General features: G+C 39.4%; 1 protein-coding gene across 3 annotated transcripts in view; it reads left to right on the top strand.

Moving 5' to 3' along the window:
* TOM1L1 (target of myb1 like 1 membrane trafficking protein) overlaps positions 1 to 22,425 on the top strand; it is a 263,459-nt gene that overhangs the window by 107,175 nt on the left and 133,859 nt on the right. For all 3 annotated transcript variants that reach the window (XM_053708296.1, XM_053708287.1, XM_053708301.1), the window contains one exon: positions 172 to 303. In XM_053708296.1, coding sequence (XP_053564271.1) covers positions 172 to 303 — 132 coding nt within the window. The remainder of the gene's footprint in view (positions 1 to 171; positions 304 to 22,425) is intronic.

The raw sequence follows: 22,425 nt of genomic DNA, 5'->3' as shown, positions 1-22,425 counted from the left end.
AGAAGCCAATAGCCTGCATGAGTCCAGCTGAGCAGCAGAAGTCTATTGCTGCTCTGAAAAGTAAATTTGAGTTCAACCCATTTAAATGGTTAAACCTCTGTTCTGTGTACCATTACAACTACGGTGTTTAAGAAACAGTAGGTGACTTGTTTGTATATTTCTTTAAACCAGACATGGTCGACAGGTTTACCAGAGAATGTTGATACAAGTGAAATTAAAGAATTATATTTGGAGCTGGTAAAGAAAGGCATTCGATTCCCGTCAGTGGAGGCAAATGGGGAACCAGAGACTGAGAAAGCGGAGGTATGTGATTGGCTAGTTATTACTGCACATGTTGTATCATTTGTATAAATGGATGGATGTAGAATTTGGAGAGTTTAAAGAAACATTATAGTGCAAAAAAAATTCTAATTTGTTAAAGGACCACTAAACAAAAAAATTTGTAAACGACATGATTTTGAACGTTCATATCTGAGAATAATTTTACAATGAAAAGTGCAGCTTTATTTTGTCAAATTCGTATATTGTTTTATGTTTGTTCATTGCACAGATTTCCCCGTCCCCCAGAACAAAAGAATCTTTGCTAACCAATCACAAACTAATATTCAGATATAGCACAAACTCTCACCTAGATTAGGATTTTTGCGGTAACAGGGGTGCGGTGCTAACGAGCAGTTTTCCCTCACTGCTAACCTACAGACAACGCTGGTATTACTGGTTTTAGAAACCCATCGTTAGGAAAAATGAGCGGAGAGCAAAATTTTGCTCCACATCTCACCTAAATACCAGCGCTGCTTACGGTAGCGGTGAACTGGCAAAACTTGCTTGTGCACGATTTCCCCATAGGAATCAATGGGGGAGAGCCGGCTGAAAAAAAACCTAACACCTGCAAAAAAGCAGCGTTCAGCTCTTAACACAGCCTCATTGATTCCTATGGGGAAATACTTTTTAGGTCTACACCTAACACCCTAACATGAACCCCGAGTCTAAACACCCTTAATCTTAAACTTAGTAACCCCTAATCCGCCGCCCCTGACATTGCCGCCACTATATTAAAGTTCTTAACCCCTAAACCTAAGTCTAACCCTAACCCTAACCCCCCTAACTTAAATATAATTTAAATAAATCTAAATAAAATAACTACAATTAACTAAATTATTCCTATTTAAAACTAAATACTTACCTATAAAATAAACCCTAAGATAGCTACAATATAACTAATAGTTACATTGTAGCTAGCTTAGGATTTATTTTTATTTTACAGGCAACTTTGTATTTATTTTAACTAGGTAGAATAGTTATTAAATAGTTATTAACTATTTAATAGCTAACTAGTTAAAATAAAGACAAATTTACCTGTAAAATAAAGCCTAACCTAAGTTACAATTACACCTAACACTACACTATAATTAAATGAATTCCCTAAACTAAATACAATTAAATACAATTATCTAAAGTACGAAAAAAAACACTAAATTACAGAAAATAATAAAATAATTACAAGTTTTTTAAACTAATTACACCTAATCTAATCCCCCTAAAAAAATAAAAAAGCCCCCCAAAATAATAAAAAGCCCTACCCTATACTAAATTACAAATAGTCCTTAAAAGGGCCTTTTGTAAAAAAAAAAGTACAATACCCCCCCAGCATTAAAACCCACCACCCACACACCCAACCCTACTCTAAACCCACCCAATACCCCCTTATAAAACCTAACACTAACCCCTTGAAGATCACACTACCTTGACAAGTTTTCACCCATCCGGGCCGAAGTCCTCAACAAAGCCGGGCGAAGTGGTCCTCCAGATAGGCAGAAGTCTTCATCCAAGCCGGGAAGAAGAGGTCCTCCAGACGGGCAGAAGTCATCATCCAGACGGCATCTTCTCTCTTCATCCATCCGGCGCGGAGTGGCTCCATCTTCAAGACATCCAACGCGGAGCATCCTCTTCAAATGATGTCCAACTGAAGAATGAAGGTTCCTTTAAATTACGTCATCCAAGATGGCGTCCCTTCAATTCCGATTGGCTGATAGAATTCTATCAGCCAATCGGAATTAAGGTAGAAAAAATCCTATTGGCTAATGCAATCAGCCAATAGGATTGAGCTTGCATTCTATTGGCTGATCCAATCAGCCAATAGAATGCCAGCTCAATCCTATTGGCTGATTGGATCAGCCAATAGGATGGAACTTCAATCCTATTGGCTGATTGCATCAGCCAATAGGATTTTTTCTACCTTAATTCCAATCAGCTGATAGAATTCTATCAGCCAATTTGAATTGATTGGATGCCATCTTGGATGACGTCATTTAAAGGAACCTTCATTCTTCAGTTGGACGTCGTTTGAAGAGGATGCTCCACGTCGGATGTCTTGAAGATGGAGCCGCTCCGCGCCGGATGGATGAAGATAGAAGATGCCGCCTGGATGAAGACTTCTGCCCCTCTGGAGGACCTCTTCTTCCCGGCTTGGATGAAGACTTCCGCCCATCTGGAGGACCACTTCGCCTGGCTTCATTGAGGACTTCGGCCTGGTTGGATGAAGACTTCTCAAGGTAGGGTGATCTTCAAGGGGTTAGTGTTAGCTTTTATTAAGGGGGTATTGGGTGGGTTTTAGAGTAGGGTTGGGTGTGTGGGTGGTGGGTTTTAATGTTGGGGGGGCCTTTTAAGGCCCTTTTAAGGGCTATTTGTAATTTAGTGTAGGGTAGGGCTTTTTTTATTTTGGGGGGCTTTTTTATTTTGTACTTTAGATAATTTTTTTAAATTGCAATTAATTTTATTTAGTTTAGGTAATTAATTTAATTTTAGTGTTAGGTGTAATTGTAATTTAGTTTAGGTTTTATTTTACAGGTAAATTTGTCTTTATTTTAACTAGGTAGTTATTAAATAGTTAATAACTATTTAATAACTATTCTACCTAGTTAAAATAAATACAAAGTTGCCTGTAAAATAAAAATAAACCCTAAACTTGATACAATGTAATTATTAGTTATATTGTAGCCATCTTAGGGTTTATTTTACAGGTAAGTATTTAGTTTTAAATAGGAATAATTTAGTTAATGATAGTAATTTTATTTAGATTTATTAAAATTATATTTCAATTAGACGGTGTTAGGTTTAGGGTTAGACTTAGGTTTAGGGGATAATATATTTATTATAGTGGTGGCGATGTCCGGTTCGGCAGATTAGGGGTTAAAAATGTATTTTAGTGTTTCCGATGTGGGAGGGCCTCGGTTTAGGAGTTAATAGGTAAGTTATGGGTGTTAGTGTACTTTTAAGCACTTTAGCTAAGAGTTTTATGCTACAGCGTTGTAGTGTAAAACTCTTAACTACTGACTTTTAAATGCAGTATCAGTCTTGACAGGAGAGGATCTACCGCTCACTTTTGGTTAGACTCGTAATACCGGCGCTATGTAAGTCCCATTGAAAATATAGGATACACAATTGACGTAAGTGGATTTGCGGTATTTCTGAGTCTGGCCAAAAAAGTGAGCGGTGAGCCTGTCATTTCAAGACTCGTAAAACCAGCGGGCGTTAAAAAGCAGCGTTGGGACCTCTCAACGCTGCTTTTTAACCCTAACGCACAACTCGTAATCTAGCCGTCTGTTTGCACATCTGCAGTTGAGAGAGACTGGGGATGTCTGTCCATATCTCTTCCCTTAAAGGGAAAGTCAACTAAAAAAAATGTATTGTTTAAAAAGATAGATAATCGCTTTATTACCCATTCCCCAGTTTTACATAACCAAAACTGTTATATTAATTTACTTTTTACTTCTATGATTATCTTGTATCTAAGCATTTTCTGACAGCCCCCTGATCACATGACTTTTTATTTATTATCTATTGACTTGCATTTTAGCTGTGTTGTGCAGAACCCATGGGTGTTAGCACAATGTTATCTATATGGCCCACATGAACTAGCAGTCTCCTGTTGTGAAAGCATGTGATTAAGAGGCTGCCTATAGTGACTTAGAAACAGGCAGAAATTTAGAGGTTTAAATGTTATAAAGTATATTAATATTTCAATGGTGGTTGTGCAAAGCTGTGGAATTTGTAGTAAAGGTGTTATCTAACTTTTTAAACAATAACAATTTTAGTGCTTACTGTCCCTTTAAGGTGGTTTAGCACTGATTCAATATAGTTACTATTGCAAAGAATGCTTCTCCTATAATGATTGTTGAAGCAATACTGATAATCCACCCTTTACAAACATGTGACTGCTGAGAAACTTAGGGAGGGGTTAAAGTAAACAAAAGCTTACATAAATTGCCTAAAACTATTAATCCAATCCTCCCTGTGAGAAAGTAAAACAATCACACATTTTAGATGTATTTTACAACAAAGGCAGCAAAAGAAATAATGAATGTATATTGCAATAATGAAACATTGAAGGTGTTTCATTATTTTTTTATTTTTGCACTATTGAGGCTCCAATTCTGTGTTTAACCCACACAAATGCATCAATAACAAATCAGAGCATGCCATTTCTCTTGTTAAGTGTGTTCAGTCCATGGGTCATCCATTACGTATGGGATATATTCTCCTTCCCAACAGGAAGTTGCAAGAGGATCACCCAAGCAGAGCTGCTATATAGCTCCTCCCCTCACATGTCATACCCAGTCATTCTCTTGCAAGTCTCAACAAAGAAGGAGGTCGCGAGAGGAGATAGGAGTTTTTTACCTAATTATTCTTCAATCAAAAGTTTATTATTTTAAAATGGCACCGGAGTGTGCTGTTTTTTCTCTCAGGCAGTATTTAGAAGAAGAATCTGCCTGCGTTTTCTATGATCTTAGCAGACGTAACTAAGTTCCACTGGCTGTTCTCGCACATTCTGAGGAGTGGGGTAACTTCAGAAAAGGGAATAGCATGCGGGGTCCCCTGCAAATGAGGTATGTGCAGTAATATTTTCTAGGAATGGAATTGACTAAGAAAACACTGCTGTTACCCATATGATGTAAGTACAGCCTTTAATGCAGTAGTAGCGACTGGTATCAGGCTGATAAATGTATGCGCAGTTGAGTTATTTTCTAGGGACTAGAATTTGACTGAGAAAATACTGTTAATACTGAAATAAATGTATGAGCCTTAACTGCAGTAGAAGCGACTGGTAGCAGGCTTAGTGATAACTTTGCATAACACTGGAAAGTTGTTTTTAAAACGTTTACTGGCATGTTTTTCGTTTTGTGAGGTACTTTGGTGATAAATCCTTTTGGGCATGATTTTTTTCCATATGACTAACGTATATTTCTGCATAGAAACCGTTGTAACAGGTCTCCCACTGTTGTAAATGAGTGGGAGGGGCCTTTTTTAGCGCCTTGTTGCGCAGTTAAAATTCTAGCACAGTCTTCCTGCTTCTTCCTCCTTGATCCAGGACGTCTCTAGAGAGCTCAGGGGTCTTCAAAATTCATTTTTGAGGGAGGTAATCCGTCACAGCAGACCTGTGACAGTGTGTTTGACTGTGATAAAAGCGTTAAATCTTAAATTGATTATCCGTTTTTGGGTATTGAGGGGTTAATCATCCGTTTGCTAGTGGGTGCAATCCTCTGCTAAATTCATACATTTACTGTTAAAATTGTTGGCTATAACTGAATTAGTTCATTGTTATTTCAACTGTGACAGTTTTTTGTGTTTTTAAAAGCGCTGCAGCGTTTTTTCTATTGCTTGTAAATTTATTGAAAGATTTTTTCCAAGCTTGCTAGCCTTCATTGCTAGTCTGTTTAAACATGTCTGATACAGATGAATCTACTTGTTCATTATGTTTAAAAGCCAATGTGGAGCCCAATAGAAATATGTGTACCAATTGTATTGATGTTACTTTAAATAAAAGTCAGTCTTTACCGGTAAAGAAATTATCACCAGACAACGAGGGGGAAGTTATGCCGCCTAACTCTCCTCACGTGTCAGTACCTTCGCCTCCCGCTCAGGAGGTGCGTGAGATTGTGGCGCCAAGTACATCAAGGCCCTTACAAATCACTTTGCATGATATGGCTAATGTTATGAAAGAAGTATTATCTAATTTGCCTGAGTTAAGAGGCAAGCACGATAGCTCTGGGTTTAGGACAGAGCGCGCCGATGACACGAGATCCATGTCCGATACTGCGTCACAATTTGCAGAACATGAGGACGGAGAGCTTCATTCTGTGGGTGACGGATCTGATCCGGGGAGACCGGATTCAGAAATTTCAAATTTTAAATTTAAGCTTGAGAACCTCCGTGTATTGCTAGGGGAGGTGTTAGCGGCTCTGAATGATTGCGACACGGTTGCAATCCCAGAGAAATTATGTAGGCTGGATAAATACTATGCGGTACCGGTGTGTACTGACGTTTTTCCTATACCTAAAAGGCTTACAGAGATTATTAGCAAGGAGTGGGATAGACCCGGTGTGCCCTTTTCCCCTCCTCCGATATTTAGAAAAATGTTCCCAATAGATGCCACCACACGAGACTTATGGCAGACGGTCCCTAAGGTGGAGGGAGCAGTTTCTACTTTAGCCAAGCGTACCACTATCCCGGTGGAGGATAGTTGTGCTTTCTCAGATCCAATGGATAAAAAAATTAGAAGGTTACCTTAAGAAAATGTTTGTTCAACAAGGTTTTATATTACAGCCCCTTGCATGCATTGCGCCCGTCACTGCTGCAGCGGCATTCTGGTTTGAGTCTCTGGAAGAGGCTATCCGCACAGCACCATTGGATGAGATTATGAACAAGCTTAAAGCCCTTAAGCTAGCTAATGCATTTGTTTTGGATGCCGTTGTGCATTTAACCAAACTAATGGCTAAGAACTCCGGATTCGCCATCCAGGCGCGCAGAGCGCTATGGCTTAAATCCTGGTCAGCAGATGTAACTTCTAAATCTAAATTGCTTAATATTCCTTTCAAAGGGCAAACCTTATTCGGGCCCGGCTTCAAAAGAAATTATTGCTGACATTACTGGAGGTAAGGGTCACACCCTTCCTCAGGACAGGGCCAAATCAAAGGCCAAACAGTCTAATTTTCGTGCCTTTCGTAATTTCAAGGCAGGAGCAGCATCAACTTCCTCCGCTCCAAAACAGGAAGGGACTGCTACTCGTTACAGACAGGGTTGGAAAGGCAACCAGTCCTGGAACAAGGGCAAGCAGGCCAGAAAACCTACTTCTGCCCCTAAGACAGCATGAAGAAAGGGCCCCCTATCCGGAAACGGATCTAGTGGGGGGCAGACTTTCTCTCTTCGCCCAGGCCTGGGCAAGAGATGTCCAGGATCCCTGGGCGTTGGAGATCATATCTCAGGGATACCTTCTGGACTTCAAAACTTCCCCTCCACAAGGGAGATTTCATCTGTCAAGGTTATCAACAAACCTAATAAATAAAGAGGCATTTCTACGATGTGTAGAAGACCTCTTAGTAATGGGAGTGATCCACCCGGTTCCGCGGACGGAACAAGGGCAAGGTTTTTACTCAAATCTGTTTGTGGTTCCCAAAAAAGAGGGAACCTTCAGGCCAATCTTGGACCTGAAGATCTTAAACAAATTCCTAAGGGTTCCATCGTTCAAAATGGAAACTATTCGAACCATCCTACCCATGATCCAAGAGGGTCAGTATATGACCACAGTGGACTTAAAGGATGCCTACCTTCACATACCGATTCACAAAGATCATTATCGGTACCTAAGGTTTGCCTTTCTAGACAGGCATTCCCTTCGGGTTGGCTACGGCCCCGAGAATTTTTACAAAGGTTCTGGGCTCGCTTCTGGCGGTACTAAGACCGCGAGGCATAGCGGTGGCTCCGTACCTAGACGACATTCTGATACAAGCGTCAAGTTTTCAAAATGCAAAGTCTCATACAGAGAAAGTTCTAGCATTTCTGAGGTCGCATGGGTGGAAAGTGAACATGGAAAAGAGTTCTCTGTTACCACTCACAAGGGTTCCCTTTCTAGGGACTCTTATAGATTCTGTAGAGATGAAGATTTACCTGACGGAGTCCAGGTTATCAAAAATCCTAAATGCTTGCCGTGTCCTTCATTCCATTCCAAGCCCATCAGTAGCTCAGTGCATGGAAGTAATCGGCTTAATGGTCGCGGCAATGGACATAGTGCCATTTGCGCGCCTACATCTCAGACCGCTGCAACTTTGCATGCTAAGTCAGTGGAATGGGGATTACTCAGATCTGTCCCCTTTACTAAATCTGGACCAGGAGGCCAGAGATTCTCTTCTCTGGTGGTTGTCGCGGGTTCATCTGTCCAAAGGAATGACTTTTCGCAGACCAGATTGGACGATTGTAACAACAGATGCCAGCCTTCTAGGCTGGGGTGCAGTCTGGAACTCCCTGAAGGCTCAGGGATCGTGGACTCAGGAGGAGAAACTCCTCCCAATAAACATTGTGGAATTAAGAGCAATATTCAATGCTCTTCTAGCTTGGCCTCAGTTAGCAACACTGAGGTTCATCAGATTTCAGTCGGACAACATCACGACTGTGGCTTACATCAATCATCAATAGGGAACCAGGAGTTCCCTAGCGATGTTGGAAGTCTCAAAGATAATTCGCTGGGCAGAGTCTCACTCTTGTCACCTGTCAGCGATCTACATCCCAGGCGTGGAGAACTGGGAGGCGGACTTTCTAAGTCGCCAGACCTTTCATCCGGGGGAGTGGGAACTTCACCCGGAGGTGTTTGCTCAACTGATTCTTCATTGGGGCGAACCGGAGCTGGATCTCATGGCATCTCGCCAGAACGCCAAGCTCCCTTGTTACGGATCCAGGTCCAGGGACCCGGGAGCGGTGCTGGTAGATGCACTAGCAGCCCCTTGGGTTTTCAACATGGCTTATGTGTTTCCACCATTTCCGTTGCTACCTCGACTGATTGCCAGGATCAAACAGGAGAGAGCATCTGTGATTCTGATAGCGCCTGCATGGCCACGCAGGACCTGGTATGCAGACCTAGTGGACATGTCGTCCTGTCCACAATGGTCTCTGCCTCTGAGGCAGGACCTTCTAATTCAGGGTCCTTTCAACCATCCAAGCCTAATTTCTCTGAGGCTGACTGCATGGAGATTGAACGCTTGATTCTATCAAAGCGTGGTTTTTCGGAGTCGGTTATTGATACGTTTATACAGGCTCGGAAACCTGTTACCAGAAAAATTTACCATAAGATATGGCGTAAATATTTATATTGGTGTGAATCCAAGAGTTACTCATGGAGTAAGGTTAGGATTCCTAGGATATTGGCTTTTCTACAAGAAGGTTTAGAAAAGGGTTTATCTGCTAGTTCGTTAAAGGGACAGATTTCTGCTCTGTCTATTCTTTTACACAAACGTCTGGCAGAGAATCCAGACATCCAGGCTTTTTGTCAGGCTTTGGCTAGGATTAAGCCTGTGTTTAAAACTGTTGCTCCTCCGTGGAGCTTAAACTTGGTTCTTAAAGTTCTTCAGGGTGTTCCGTTTGAACCCCTTCATTCCATTGATATTAAGCTTTTATCTTGGAAAGTTCTGTTTTTGATGGCTATTTCCTCGGCTCGAAGAGTCTCTGAGTTATCTGCCTTACATTGCGATTCTCCTTATCTGATTTTTCATTCAGACAAGGTAGTTCTGCGTACTAAACCTGGGTTTTTACCTAAGGTTGTTTCTAACAGGAATATCAATCAAAAGATTGTTGTTCCATCATTATGTCCTAATCCTTCTTCAAAGAAGGAACGTCTTTTGCATAATCTGGACGTAGTCCGTGCCCTGAAGTTCTACTTACAGGCAACTAAAGATTTTCGGCAAACTTCTTCTCTGTTTGTCGTTTATTCTGGTCAGAGGAGAGGTCAAAAGGCTTCGGCCACCTCTCTCTCTTTTTGGCTTCGTAGCATAATACGTTTAGCCTATGAGACTGCTGGACAGCAGCCTCCTGAAAGGATTACAGCTCATTCCACTAGAGCTGTGGCTTCCACCTGGGCCTTTAAGAATGAGGCCTCTGTTGAACAGATTTGCAAGGCTGCAACTTGGTCTTCACTTCATACCTTTTCAAAATTTTACAAATTTGACACTTTTGCTTCTTCGGAGGCTGTTTTTGGGAGAAAGGTTCTACAGGCAGTGGTTCCTTCTGTTTAATGTTCCTGCCTTGTCCCTCCCATCATCCGTGTACTTTAGCTTTGGTATTGGTATCCCATAAGTAATGGATGACCCGTGGACTGAACACACTTAACAAGAGAAAACATAATTTATGCTTACCTGATAAATTTGTTTCTCTTGTAGTGTGTTCAGTCCACGGCCCGCCCTGTCTTTTTTTGAGGCAGTTCTAAATTTTAATTAAAACTCCAGTCACCACTGCACCCTATAGTTTTTCCTTTCTCGTCTTGTTTCGGTCGAATGACTGGATATGACATGTGAGGGGAGGAGCTATATAGCAGCTCTGCTTGGGTGATCCTCTTGCAACTTCCTGTTGGGAAGGGAATATATCCCATAAGTAATGGATGACCCGTGGACTGAACACACTACAAGAGAAACAAATTTATCAGGTAAGCATAAATTATGTTTTTTGCAATAGAATGCCATTTTAACATAAAGAGAAGTATGTTTGAATGTAGAAGGAAGAGTTTGATTATTTTAAGAGCGGGGATTCCTAAATCCAGTACTCAAAGCAAATCTACAACCAGGATTTTGTTTAGTTGATAGTTGTTCAGATTTATGTTGTAATTTCAGGAAACGTTGTAAAAAATAAAATACCTGCATTTAATAATGTTTTTTTATTTAATTGCTAGTGAAATCTTTTAACAAATAAATGAAGGAATGAATCTTGTATCGTTTGTTGCTCAAACAAAATATATTTTTGTGCTGAATAACCCATTTTATTCTGCCAGAGTTGTTCCTGTTTAGGCATAAATTACACTTTAAATTTAAACTTGTTTAACTGCAGCTCTTTTAAACACATGATATAAACACTAAGTACAATGATCTTTTAACACTGGATGTGCATGGCCAGATTACGAGTGGATCGCTATTTAGTGCTTTCGCTAGAGCGTGGGGATGCGCTCATTACAAGTTGAAAGTAAAGAGTATGCTCTCTTGCGCTAACCTGACGTGCACAAACAACTTATAGTGGAATTAAAATATTGCGTGCGAGATAACCTATTCACCCATAGAAGTCAATGCGCTATCCCGACATAAAGAGATGAATATTTCACATTCCAATGTTCTTCACATGGAAGAATATGTTCTATTTATTCATAAATACATATTTCTACATATATCTGATGGTATTTGCATACAATATATATCTATACCTATCTATACATACATTTACTGTATATACATGATAGATCTAAAAACATATATATATATATATATATATATATATATATATATACAGTATATATATATATATATATATATATATATGTATGTAGGTAACAGATATAGATTAGTTGCATGTAAAGAGCGCTCACCTGCTTCTATCCACGATCATCTGTAGAACCGGCACAATGGAGCGAGGGCGGGGACACACCCCCTGCGTTGACCAATGCCTAGACTGCTACTGCGGGCGGAACTGCCATAAACTCCCCAAACAAAACATTGACAAGTAATCCAATATGCAGAAGCGCCGTACAAAGCACAGTGTGTTGAAGAAATATCAGTAACAAATCTTTCTTTCAGGGGTCTTTTAGTTTTACCAGTATACTGTATTTTACACATTTTACAGGTAAGTACATATACAAGTACAAGTTAACTACTTTATTAACTGTGCGACCACTCATGTTGTATATGTACTTACCTGTAAAACGTGTAAAATACAGTATACTGGTAAAACTAAAAGACCCCTGAAAGATTTCTCCAACATCTTAGATCCGTAGAAGACAAAGAGGCAGATACCCCGGTATCTAGACATTTAAAACGAGTACACAACTCAGATATTTCCTCCCTCATTATTCAAGGAATAGATCATGTTACAAAATGGAAAAGAGGAGGTGATAGGGAGCTATTACTATATAAAAGAGAGATTTCTTTCATGTAATTAACAAGAGTCCATGAGCTAGTGACGTATGGGATATACATTCCTACCAGGAGGGGCAAAGTTTCCCAAACCTTAAAATGCCTATAAATACACCCCTCACCACACCCACAAATCAGTTTTACAAACTTTGCCTCCAAGGGAGGTGGTGAAGTAAGTTTGTGCTAGATTCTACGTTGATATGCGCTCCGCAGCAAGTTGGAGCCCGGTTTTCCTCTCAGCGTGCAGTGAATGTCAGAGGGATGTGAAGAGAGTATTGCCTATTGAATGCAGTGATCTCCTTCTACGGGGTCTATTTCATAAGGTTCTCTGTTATCGGTCGTAGAGATTCATCTCTTACCTCCCTTTTCAGATCGACGATATACTCTTATATTTACCATTTCCTCTACTGATTCTCGTTTCAGTACTGGTTTGGCTTTCTACAAACATGTAGATGAGTGTCCTGGGGTAAGTAAGTCTTATTTTCTGTGACACTCTAAGCTATGGTTGGGCACTTTATTTATAAAGTTCTAAATATATGTATTCAAACATTTATTTGCCTTGACTCAGAATGTTCAACTTTCCTTATTTCCAGACAGTCAGTTTCATATTTGGGATTATGCATTGAATTATCATATTTTTTCTTACCTCAAAAATTTGACTTTTTTCCCTGTGGGCTGTTAGGCTCGCGGGGGCTGAAAATGCTTCATTTTATTGCGTCATTCTTGGCGCGGACTTTTTTGGCGCAAAAATTCTTTTCCGTTTCCGGCGTCATACGTGTCGCCGGAAGTTGCGTCATTTTTTGACGTTATTTTGCGCCAAAAATGTCGGCGTTCCGGATGTGGCGTCATTTTTGGCGCCAAAAGCATTTAGGCGCCAAATAATGTGGGCGTCTTATTTGGCGCTAAAAAATATGGGCGTCGCTTTTGTCTCCACATTATTTCAGTCTCATTTTTCATTTGCTTCTGGTTGCTAGAAGCTTGATGTTTGGCATTTTTTCCCATTCCTGAAACTGTCTTATAAGGAATTTGATCTATTTTGCTTTATATGTTGTTTTTTCTCTTACATATTGCAAGATGTCTCACGTTGCATCTGAGCCAGAAGATACTACAGGAAAACCACTGCCTGCTGGATCTACCAAAGCTAAGTGTATCTGCTGTAAACTTTTGGTAGCTATTCCTCCAGCTGTTGTTTGTAATAATTGTCATGACAAACTTGTTAAAGCAGATAATATTTCCTTTAGTGATGTACCATTGCCTGTTGCAGTTCCCTCAACATCTAAGGTGCAGAATGTTCCTGATAACATAAGAGATTTTGTTTCTGAATCCATAAAGAAGGCTTTGTCTGTTATTTCTCCTTCTAGTAAACGTAAAAAGTCTTTTAAATCTTCTCTCTCTACAGATGAATTTTTAAATGAACACCATCATTCTGATTCTTTGGACTCTTCTGGTTCAGAGGATTCTGTCTCAGAGATTGATGCTGATAAATCTTCATATTTATTTAAGATGGAATTTATTCGCTCTTTACTTAAAGAAGTACTAATTGCTTTAGAAATAGAGGATTCTAGTCCTCTTGATACTAATTCTATACGTTTGGATAAGGTTTTTAAAGCTCCTGCGGTTATTCCAGAAGTCTTTCCTGTTCCTAATGCTATTTCTGCAGTAATTTCCAAGGAATGGGATAAATTGGGTAATTCATTTACTCCTTCTAAACGTTTTAAGCAATTATATCCTGTTCCGCCTGACAGGTTAGAATTTTGGGACAAAATCCCTAAAGTTGATGGGGCTATTTCTACCCTTGCTAAACGTACTACCATTCCTACGTCAGATGGTACCTCGTTTAAGGATCCTTTAGATAGAAAAATTGAATCTTTTCTAAGAAAAGCTTATCTATGTTCAGGTAATCTTCTTAGACCTGCTATATCATTGGCTGATGTTGCTGCAGCTTCAACTTTTTGGTTGGAAACTCTAGCGCAACAAGTAACAAATCGTGATTCTCATGATATTATTATTCTTCTCCAGCATGCTAATAATTTCATCTGTGATGCCATTTTTGATATTATTAGAGTTGATGTTAGGTTTATGTCTCTGGCTATCTTAGCCAGAAGAGCTTTATGGCTTAAGACCTGGAATGCTGATATGGCTTCTAAATCAACTCTACTTTCCATTTCTTTCCAGGGAAACAAATTATTTGGTTCTCAGTTGGATTCTATTATTTCAACTGTTACTGGTGGGAAAGGAACTTTTTTACCACAGGATAAAAAGTCTAAAGGTAAAAACAGGGCTAACAATCGTTTTCGTTCCTTTCGTTTCAACAAAGAACAAAAGCCTGATCCTTCGTCCTCAGGAGCAGTTTCAGTTTGGAAACCATCTCCAGTCTGGAATAAATCCAAGCCTGCTAGAAAGGCAAAGCCTGCTTCTAAGTTCACATGAAGGTACGGCCCTCATTCCAGTTCAGCTGGTAGGGGGCAGGTTACGTTTTTTCAAAGAAATTTGGATCAATTCTGTTCACAATCTTTGGATTCAGAACATTGTTTCAGAAGGGTACAGAATTGGTTTCAAGATGAGACCTCCTGCAAAGAGATTTTTTCTTTCCCATGTCCCAGTAAATCCAGTGAAAGCTCAAGCATTTCTGAATTGTGTTTCAGATCTAGAGTTGGCTGGAGTAATTATGCCAGTTCCAGTTCCGGAACAGGGGATGGGGTTTTATTCAAATCTCTTCATTGTACCAAAGAAGGAGAATTCCTTCAGACCAGTTCTGGATCTAAAATTATTGAATCGTTATGTAAGGATACCAACGTTCAAGATGGTAACTGTAAGGACTATATTGCCTTTTGTTCAGCAAGGGAATTATATGTCCACAATAGATTTACAGGATGCATATCTGCATATTCCGATTCATCCAGATCATTATCGGTTCCTGAGATTCTCTTTTCTAGACAAGCATTACCAATTTGTGGCTCTACCGTTTGGCCTTGCTACAGCTCCAAGAATTTTCACAAAGATTCTCGGTGCCCTTCTGTCTGTAATCAGAGAACAGGGTATTGTGGTATTTCCTTATTTGGACGATATCTTGGTACTTGCTCAGTCTTTACATTTAGCAGAGTCTCATACGAATCGACTTGTGTTGTTTCTTCAAGATCATGGTTGGAGGATCAATTTACCAAAAAGTTCTTTGATTCCTCAAACAAGGGTAACCTTTCTGGGTTTCCAGATAGATTCAGTGTCCATGACTCTGTCTTTAACAGATAAGAGACGTCTAAAATTGATTACAGCTTGTCGAAACCTTCAGTCTCAATCATTCCCTTCGGTAGCCTTATGCATGGAAATTCTAGGTCTTATGACTGCTGCATCGGACGCGATCCCCTTTGCTCGTTTTCACATGCGACCTCTTCAGCTCTGTATGCTGAACCAATGGTGCAGGGATTACACGAAGATATATCAATTAATATCTTTAAAACCGATTGTTCGACACTCTCTAACGTGGTGGACAGATCACCTTCGTTTAATTCAGGGGGCTTCTTTTGTTCTTCCGACCTGGACTGTAATTTCAACAGATGCAAGTCTCACAGGTTGGGGAGCTGTGTGGGGATCTCTGACGGCACAAGGAGTTTGGGAATCTCAGGAGGTGAGATTACCGATCAATATCTTGGAACTCCGTGCAGTTTTCAGAGCTCTTCAGTTTTGGCCTCTTCTGAAGAGAGAATCGTTCATTTGTTTTCAGACAGACAATGTCACAACTGTGGCATACATCAATCATCAAGGAGGGACTCACAGTCCTCTGGCTATGAAAGAAGTATCTCGAATTTTGGTTTGGGCGGAATCCAGCTCCTGTCTGATCTCTGCGGTTCATATCCCAGGTGTAGACAATTGGGAAGCGGATTATCTCAGTCGCCAAACGTTGCATCCGGGCGAATGGTCTCTTCACCCAGAGGTATTTCTTCAGATTGTTCAAATGTGGGGGCTCCCAGAGATAGATCTGATGGCCTCTCATCTAAACAAGAAACTTCCCAGGTATCTGTCCAGATCCCGGGATCCTCAGGCGGAGGCAGTGGATGCATTATCACTTCCTTGGAAGTATCATCCTGCCTATATCTTTCCGCCTCTAGTTCTTCTTCCAAGAGTAATCTCCAAGATTCTGAGGGAATGCTCGTTTGTTCTGCTAATAGCTCCGGCATGGCCTCACAGGTTTTGGTATGCGGATCTTGTCCGGATGGCATCTTGCCAACCATGGACTCTTCCGTTAAGACCAGACCTTCTGTCACAAGGTCCTTTTTTCCATCCGGATCTGAAATCCTTAAATTTAAAGGTATGGAGATTGAACGCTTGATTCTTTGTCAAAGAGGTTTCTCTGACTCCGTGATTAATACTATGTTACAGGCTCGTAAATCTGTATCTCGAGAGATATATTATAGAGTCTGGAAGACTTATATTTCTTGGTGTCTTTCTCATCATTTTTCTTGGCATTCTTTTAGAATACCGAGAATTTTACAGTTTCTTCAGGATGGTTTAGATAAGGGTTTGTCCGCAAGTTCTTTGAAAGGACAAATCTCCGCTCTTTCTGTTCTTTTTCACAGAAAGATTGCTATTCTTCCTGATATTCATTGTTTTGTACAAGCTTTGGTTCGTATAAAACCTGTCATTAAGTCAATTTCTCCTCCTTGGAGTTTGAATTTGGTTCTGGGAGCTCTTCAAGCTCCTCCGTTTGAACCTATGCATTCATTGGACATTAAATTACTTTCTTGGAAAGTTTTGTTCCTTTTGGCCATCTCTTCTGCTAGAAGAGTTTCTGAATTATCTGCTCTTTCTTGTGAGTCTCCTTTTCTGATTTTTCATCAGGATAAGGCGGTGTTGCGAACTTCTTTTGAATTTTTACCTAAAGTTGTGAATTCCAACAACATTAGTAGAGAAATTGTGGTTCCTTCATTATGTCCTAATCCTAAGAATTCTAAGGAGAAATCGTTGCATTCTTTGGATGTTGTTAGAGCTTTGAAATATTATGTTGAAGCTACGAAATCTTTCCGTAAGACTTCTAGTCTATTTGTTATCTTTTCCGGTTCTAGGAAAGGCCAGAAAGCTTCTGCCATTTCTTTGGCATCTTGGTTGAAATCTTTAATTCATCTTGCCTATGTTGAGTCGGGTAAAATTCCGCCTCAGAGAATTACAGCTCATTCTACTAGGTCAGTATCTACTTCCTGGGCGTTTAGGAATGAAGCTTCGGTTGACCAGATCTGCAAAGCAGCAACTTGGTCCTCTTTGCATACTTTTACTAAATTCTACCATTTTGATGTATTTTCTTCTTCTGAAGCAGTTTTTGGTAGAAAAGTTCTTCAGGCAGCGGTTTCAGTTTGAATCTTCTGCTTATGTTTTTTGTTAAACTTTATTTTGGGTGTGGATTATTTTCAGCAGGAATTGGCTGTCTTTATTTTATCCCTCCCTCTCTAGTGACTCTTGTGTGGAAAGATCCACATCTTGGGTAGTCATTATCCCATACGTCACTAGCTCATGGACTCTTGTTAATTACATGAAAGAAAACATAATTTATGTAAGAACTTACCTGATAAATTCATTTCTTTCATATTAACAAGAGTCCATGAGGCCCACCCTTTTTTGTGGTGGTTATGATTTTTTTGTATAAAGCACAATTATTCCAATTCCTTATTTTATATGCTTCGCACTTTTTTTCTTATCACCCCACTTCTTGGCTATTCGTTAAACTGATTTGTGGGTGTGGTGAGGGGTGTATTTATAGGCATTTTAAGGTTTGGGAAACTTTGCCCCTCCTGGTAGGAATGTATATCCCATACGTCACTAGCTCATGGACTCTTGTTAATATGAAAGAAATGAATTTATCAGGTAAGTTCTTACATAAATTATGTTATTTTGGATTTTTAACCTCCAGACCAGTGATCCTAAAGGTCTAAATATGAGGTGGGATTTAGATCTTTTCCTTTAGACTAACTATTCTTAATATTGCTAATAAGTCATCTTTAGTTGTGTGAGTTTGTATATACTTTCGGTTGATTTATTATCAGCACCACATTTTGTTTCTGTATATATTCTATAGGGGTATGCACTTAACCTTAAGTACAGTTTCTGCAGTGAAAAAGAAAGAGAAAAATAGAATAGCTAGACAAGCATCTTTTATATATTCTTGTATCACTGTGCAGATTTTGATACAATGTACAAGTTTTTTTGTGATGTGCATGTAATTTAAGCCTTTAAAATTTATATGAAAGTTCTGGTTTATCTTGATAATAGTCTATTGACATAATCACATATTGGCATATATTTGACTTATCTAATATATCTATGACTGCTTTATGTTAACAGGCAATACATTGGCTCTTCTCACATACACTAATGAAATTTGCCATATAAATACTCTTATCCAATCAGGTTTTACTATAAAGAATTTTGTTAATTGAACAGCCTTAAAAAAGGCTCATGAACTGATTCACAGGTAAGCAGTGATCAAGTGCGCAAACTCGTCTGCGTGTGAATCTGTTCTATTTTTCAACCTGATGTTTGTGTTGCTGGCCATTTGGCTAATCTGTTTTTAAACTTTGGAATAAAGATTTTTTTTGTATTTTTTACCCTTTTGGACTTTGCTCATCTATGTGATTGTTACTGATATTTCTTCAACACACCGTGCTTTGTACGGTGCTTCTGCATATTGGATTACTTATATATATATAGGTATATCTGTTTAAAAATAAAAGAACATATTCTGCTATGTGCAGAACATTGGAATGCAAAATATTTACAGTAAACACACAGTATTACACTTTTTTATTGCATAAATATGATTTTACATGTTTTCATTTACTATATATATATATATATATATATATATATATATATATATATATATATATACACACACATACATACATATACTTCTTACGAGATGCATATGTATGTATCTCAATGTTAAAGCCCTTTGCCTATTTGATGTTGTTATTATGAGTGTAAGAGAACTTTGTAATGTATTTTTTTATGTGTTTTGTGACCCTTTTTTGTTTTGTGAAACAGTTAACCACATCTCAGAGTATGCGCTAACCCGATGAACATTAACTTGAATTGCGCTCAAGAGATTGTGTTTACTTTCAACTTGTAATACCAGCGCAATTTAACCTGCGTGCAAACGAACGTGATAAACCGATATCGCTTGTGCGCAAATGTTTGTGCTCCACTCGTAATCTTGCCCACAGTTGGGTAGTAGAAAGAGGAATGGATGGGATTTAGATCACTTAAATCATTAGTACTGTTTCAAATTATAAACAGTTGAAACAATTTTCAAACCTTTCTGCAATTCATTTCTACAAAACTTGAGTTGATTATTTACTTTTATTTTTTTATTTAATCATCATTTTACAATGTTCAGTTACTTTCTCATCTGTGTCTTAAAGGGACATTTAACACCTCGTGTGCTTTGTCTCACACTCCCCAGAGAGGCCAAAAAGCTAATGCTGTAACCTACAAATGCTGCAAATCACTTACAGCTAGATTTGGAGTTTTGTCGGTAACGACCCGCGTAGCTAACGCTGCCTTTTTTTTGGCCGCACCATAAAAATAACTCTGGTATTGAGAGTCCAAAAAAAGGCTGCGTTAGGCTCCAAAAAAGGAGCGTAGAGCATTTTTAACGCAACTTCAACTCTCGATACCAGAGTTGCTTACGCAAGCGGCCAGCCTCAAAAACGTGCTCGTGCACGATTCCCCCATAGGAAACAATGGTGCTGTTTGAGCTGAAAAAAAAGCTAACACCTGCAAAAAAGCCGCGTTCAGCTCCTAACGCGGCCCCATTGTTTCCTATGGGGAAACACTTCCTACGTCTGCACCTAACACCTTAACATGAACCCCAAGTCTAAACACCCCTAACCTTACACTTATTAACCCCTAATCTGCCGCCCCGCTATCGCTGACCCCTGTATATTATTTTTAACCCCTAATCTGCCGCTCCGTAAACCGCCGCTACTTACATTTTCCCTATGTACCCCTAATCTGCTGCCCTAACATCGCCGACCCCTATATTATATTTATTAACCCCTAATCTGCCCCCCACAACGTCGCCGCTACCTACCTACACTTATTAACCCCTAATCTGCCGAGCAGACTGCACCGCTATTATAATAAAGTTCTTAACCCCTAATCCGCCTCACTAACCCTATAATAAATAGTATTAACCCCTAATCTGCCCTCCCTAACATCGCCGACACCTAACTTCAAACATTAACCCCTAATCTGCCGACCGGAGCTCACCGCTACTATAATAAATGGATTAACCCCTAAATCTAAGTCTAACCCTAACACTAACACCCCCTTAAGTTAAATATAATTTTAATATAACGAAATTAATTAACTCTTATTAAATAAATTATTCCTATTTAAAGCTAAATACTTACCTGTAAAATAAATCCTAATATAGCTACAATATAAATTATAATTACATTGTAGCTATTTTAGGATTAATATTTATTTTACAGGCAACTTTGTAATTATTTTAACCAGGTACAATAGCTATTAAATAGTTACCTATTTAAAATAATTACAAAATTACCTGTAAAATAAATCCTAACCTAAGTTACAATTAAACCTAACACTATACTATCATTAAATTAATTAAATTAAATACCTACAATTACCTACAATTAAACCTAACACTACACTATTAATACATTAATTAAATACAACATCTACAAATAAATACAATGAAATAAACTAACTAAAGTACAAAAAATAAAAAAGAACTAAGTTACAAAAAATAAAAAAATATTTACAAACATTAGAAAAATATTACAACAATTTTAAACTAATTACACCTACTCTAAGCCCCCTAATAAAATAACAAAGCCCCCCAAAATAAAAAATGCCCTACCCTATTCTAAATTAAAAAAGTTAAAAGCTCTTTTACCTTACCAACCCTGAACAGGGCCCTTTGCGGGGCATGCCCCAAGAATTTCAGCTCTTTTGCCTGTAAAAAGAAACATACAATACCCCCCCCCCAACATTACAACCCACCACCCACATACCCCTAATCTAACCCAAACCCCCCTTAAATAAACCTAACACTAAGCCCCTGAAGATCTTCCTACCTTGTCTTCACCATCCAGGTTCACCGATCCGTCCTGAAGAGCTCCTCCGATGTCCTGATCCAAGCCCAAGCGGGGGGCTGAAGAGGTCCATGATCCGGTCGAAGTCTTCATCCAAGCGGGGCAGAAGAGGATCTTCCATCCGATTGAAGTCTTCATCCAGGCAGCATCTTCTATGGTCTTCCATCCGGAGTGAAGCGGCAGCATCCTGAAGACCTCCAGCGCGGAACATCCATCCGGCCCGACGACTGAACGACGAATGACGGTTCCTTTAAATGACGTCATCCAAGATGGCGTCCCTCGAATTCCGATTTGATGATAGGATTCTATCAGCCAATCGGAATTAAGGTAGGAATATTCTGATTGGCTGATGGAATCAGCCAATCAGAATCAAGTTCAATCCGATTGGCTGATCCGATCAGCCAATCAGATTGAGCTTGCATTCTATTGGCTGATCGGAACAGCCAATAGAATGCGAGCTCAATCTGATTGGCTGATGGAATCAGCCAATCGGATTGAACTTGATTCTGATTGGCTGATTCCATCAGCCAATCAGAATATTCCTACCTTAATTCCGATTGGCTGATAGAATCCTATCAGCCAATCGGAATTCGAGGGACGCCATCTTGGATGACGTCATTTAAAGGAACCGTCATTCGTCGTTCAGTCATCGGGCCGGATGGATGTTCTGCGCTGGAGGTCTTCAGGATGCTGCCGCTTCGCTCCGGATGGAAGACCATAGAAGATGCTGCCTGGATGAAGACTTCAATTGGATGGAAGATCCTCTTCTGCCCCGCTTGGATGAAGACTTCGACCGGATCATGGACCTCTTCAGCCCCCCGCTTGGGCTTGGATCAGGACATCGGAGGAGCTCTTCAGGACGGATCGGTGAACCTGGATGGTGAAGACAAGGTAGGAAGATCTTCAGGGGCTTAGTGTTAGGTTTATTTAAGGGGGGTTTGGGTTAGATTAGGGGTATGTGGGTGGTGGGTTGTAATGTTGGGGGGGGGTATTGTATGTTTCTTTTTACAGGCAAAAGAGCTGAAATTCTTGGGGCATGCCCCGCAAAGGGCCCTGTTCAGGGCTGGTAAGGTAAAAGAGCTTTTAACTTTTTTTAATTTAGAATAGGATAGGGCATTTTTTATTTTGGGGGGCTTTGTTATTTTATTAGGGGGCTTAGAGTAGGTGTAATTAGTTTAAAATTGTTGTAATATTTTTCTAATGTTTGTAAATATTTTTTTATTTTTTGTAACTTAGTTCTTTTTTATTTTTTGTACTTTAGTTAGTTTATTTCATTGTATTTATTTGTAGATATTGTATTTAATTAATGTATTGATAGTGTAGTGTTAGGTTTAATTGTAGGTAATTGTAGGTATTTAATTAAATTAATTTAATGATAG

This window comes from Bombina bombina, chromosome 1, assembly GCF_027579735.1.
Source record: "Bombina bombina isolate aBomBom1 chromosome 1, aBomBom1.pri, whole genome shotgun sequence".
Lineage (NCBI taxonomy): Eukaryota > Metazoa > Chordata > Amphibia > Anura > Bombinatoridae > Bombina > Bombina bombina.
Note: the sequence above shows the minus strand (reverse complement) of the source record. Positions and strands in the feature narration are given on the sequence as shown.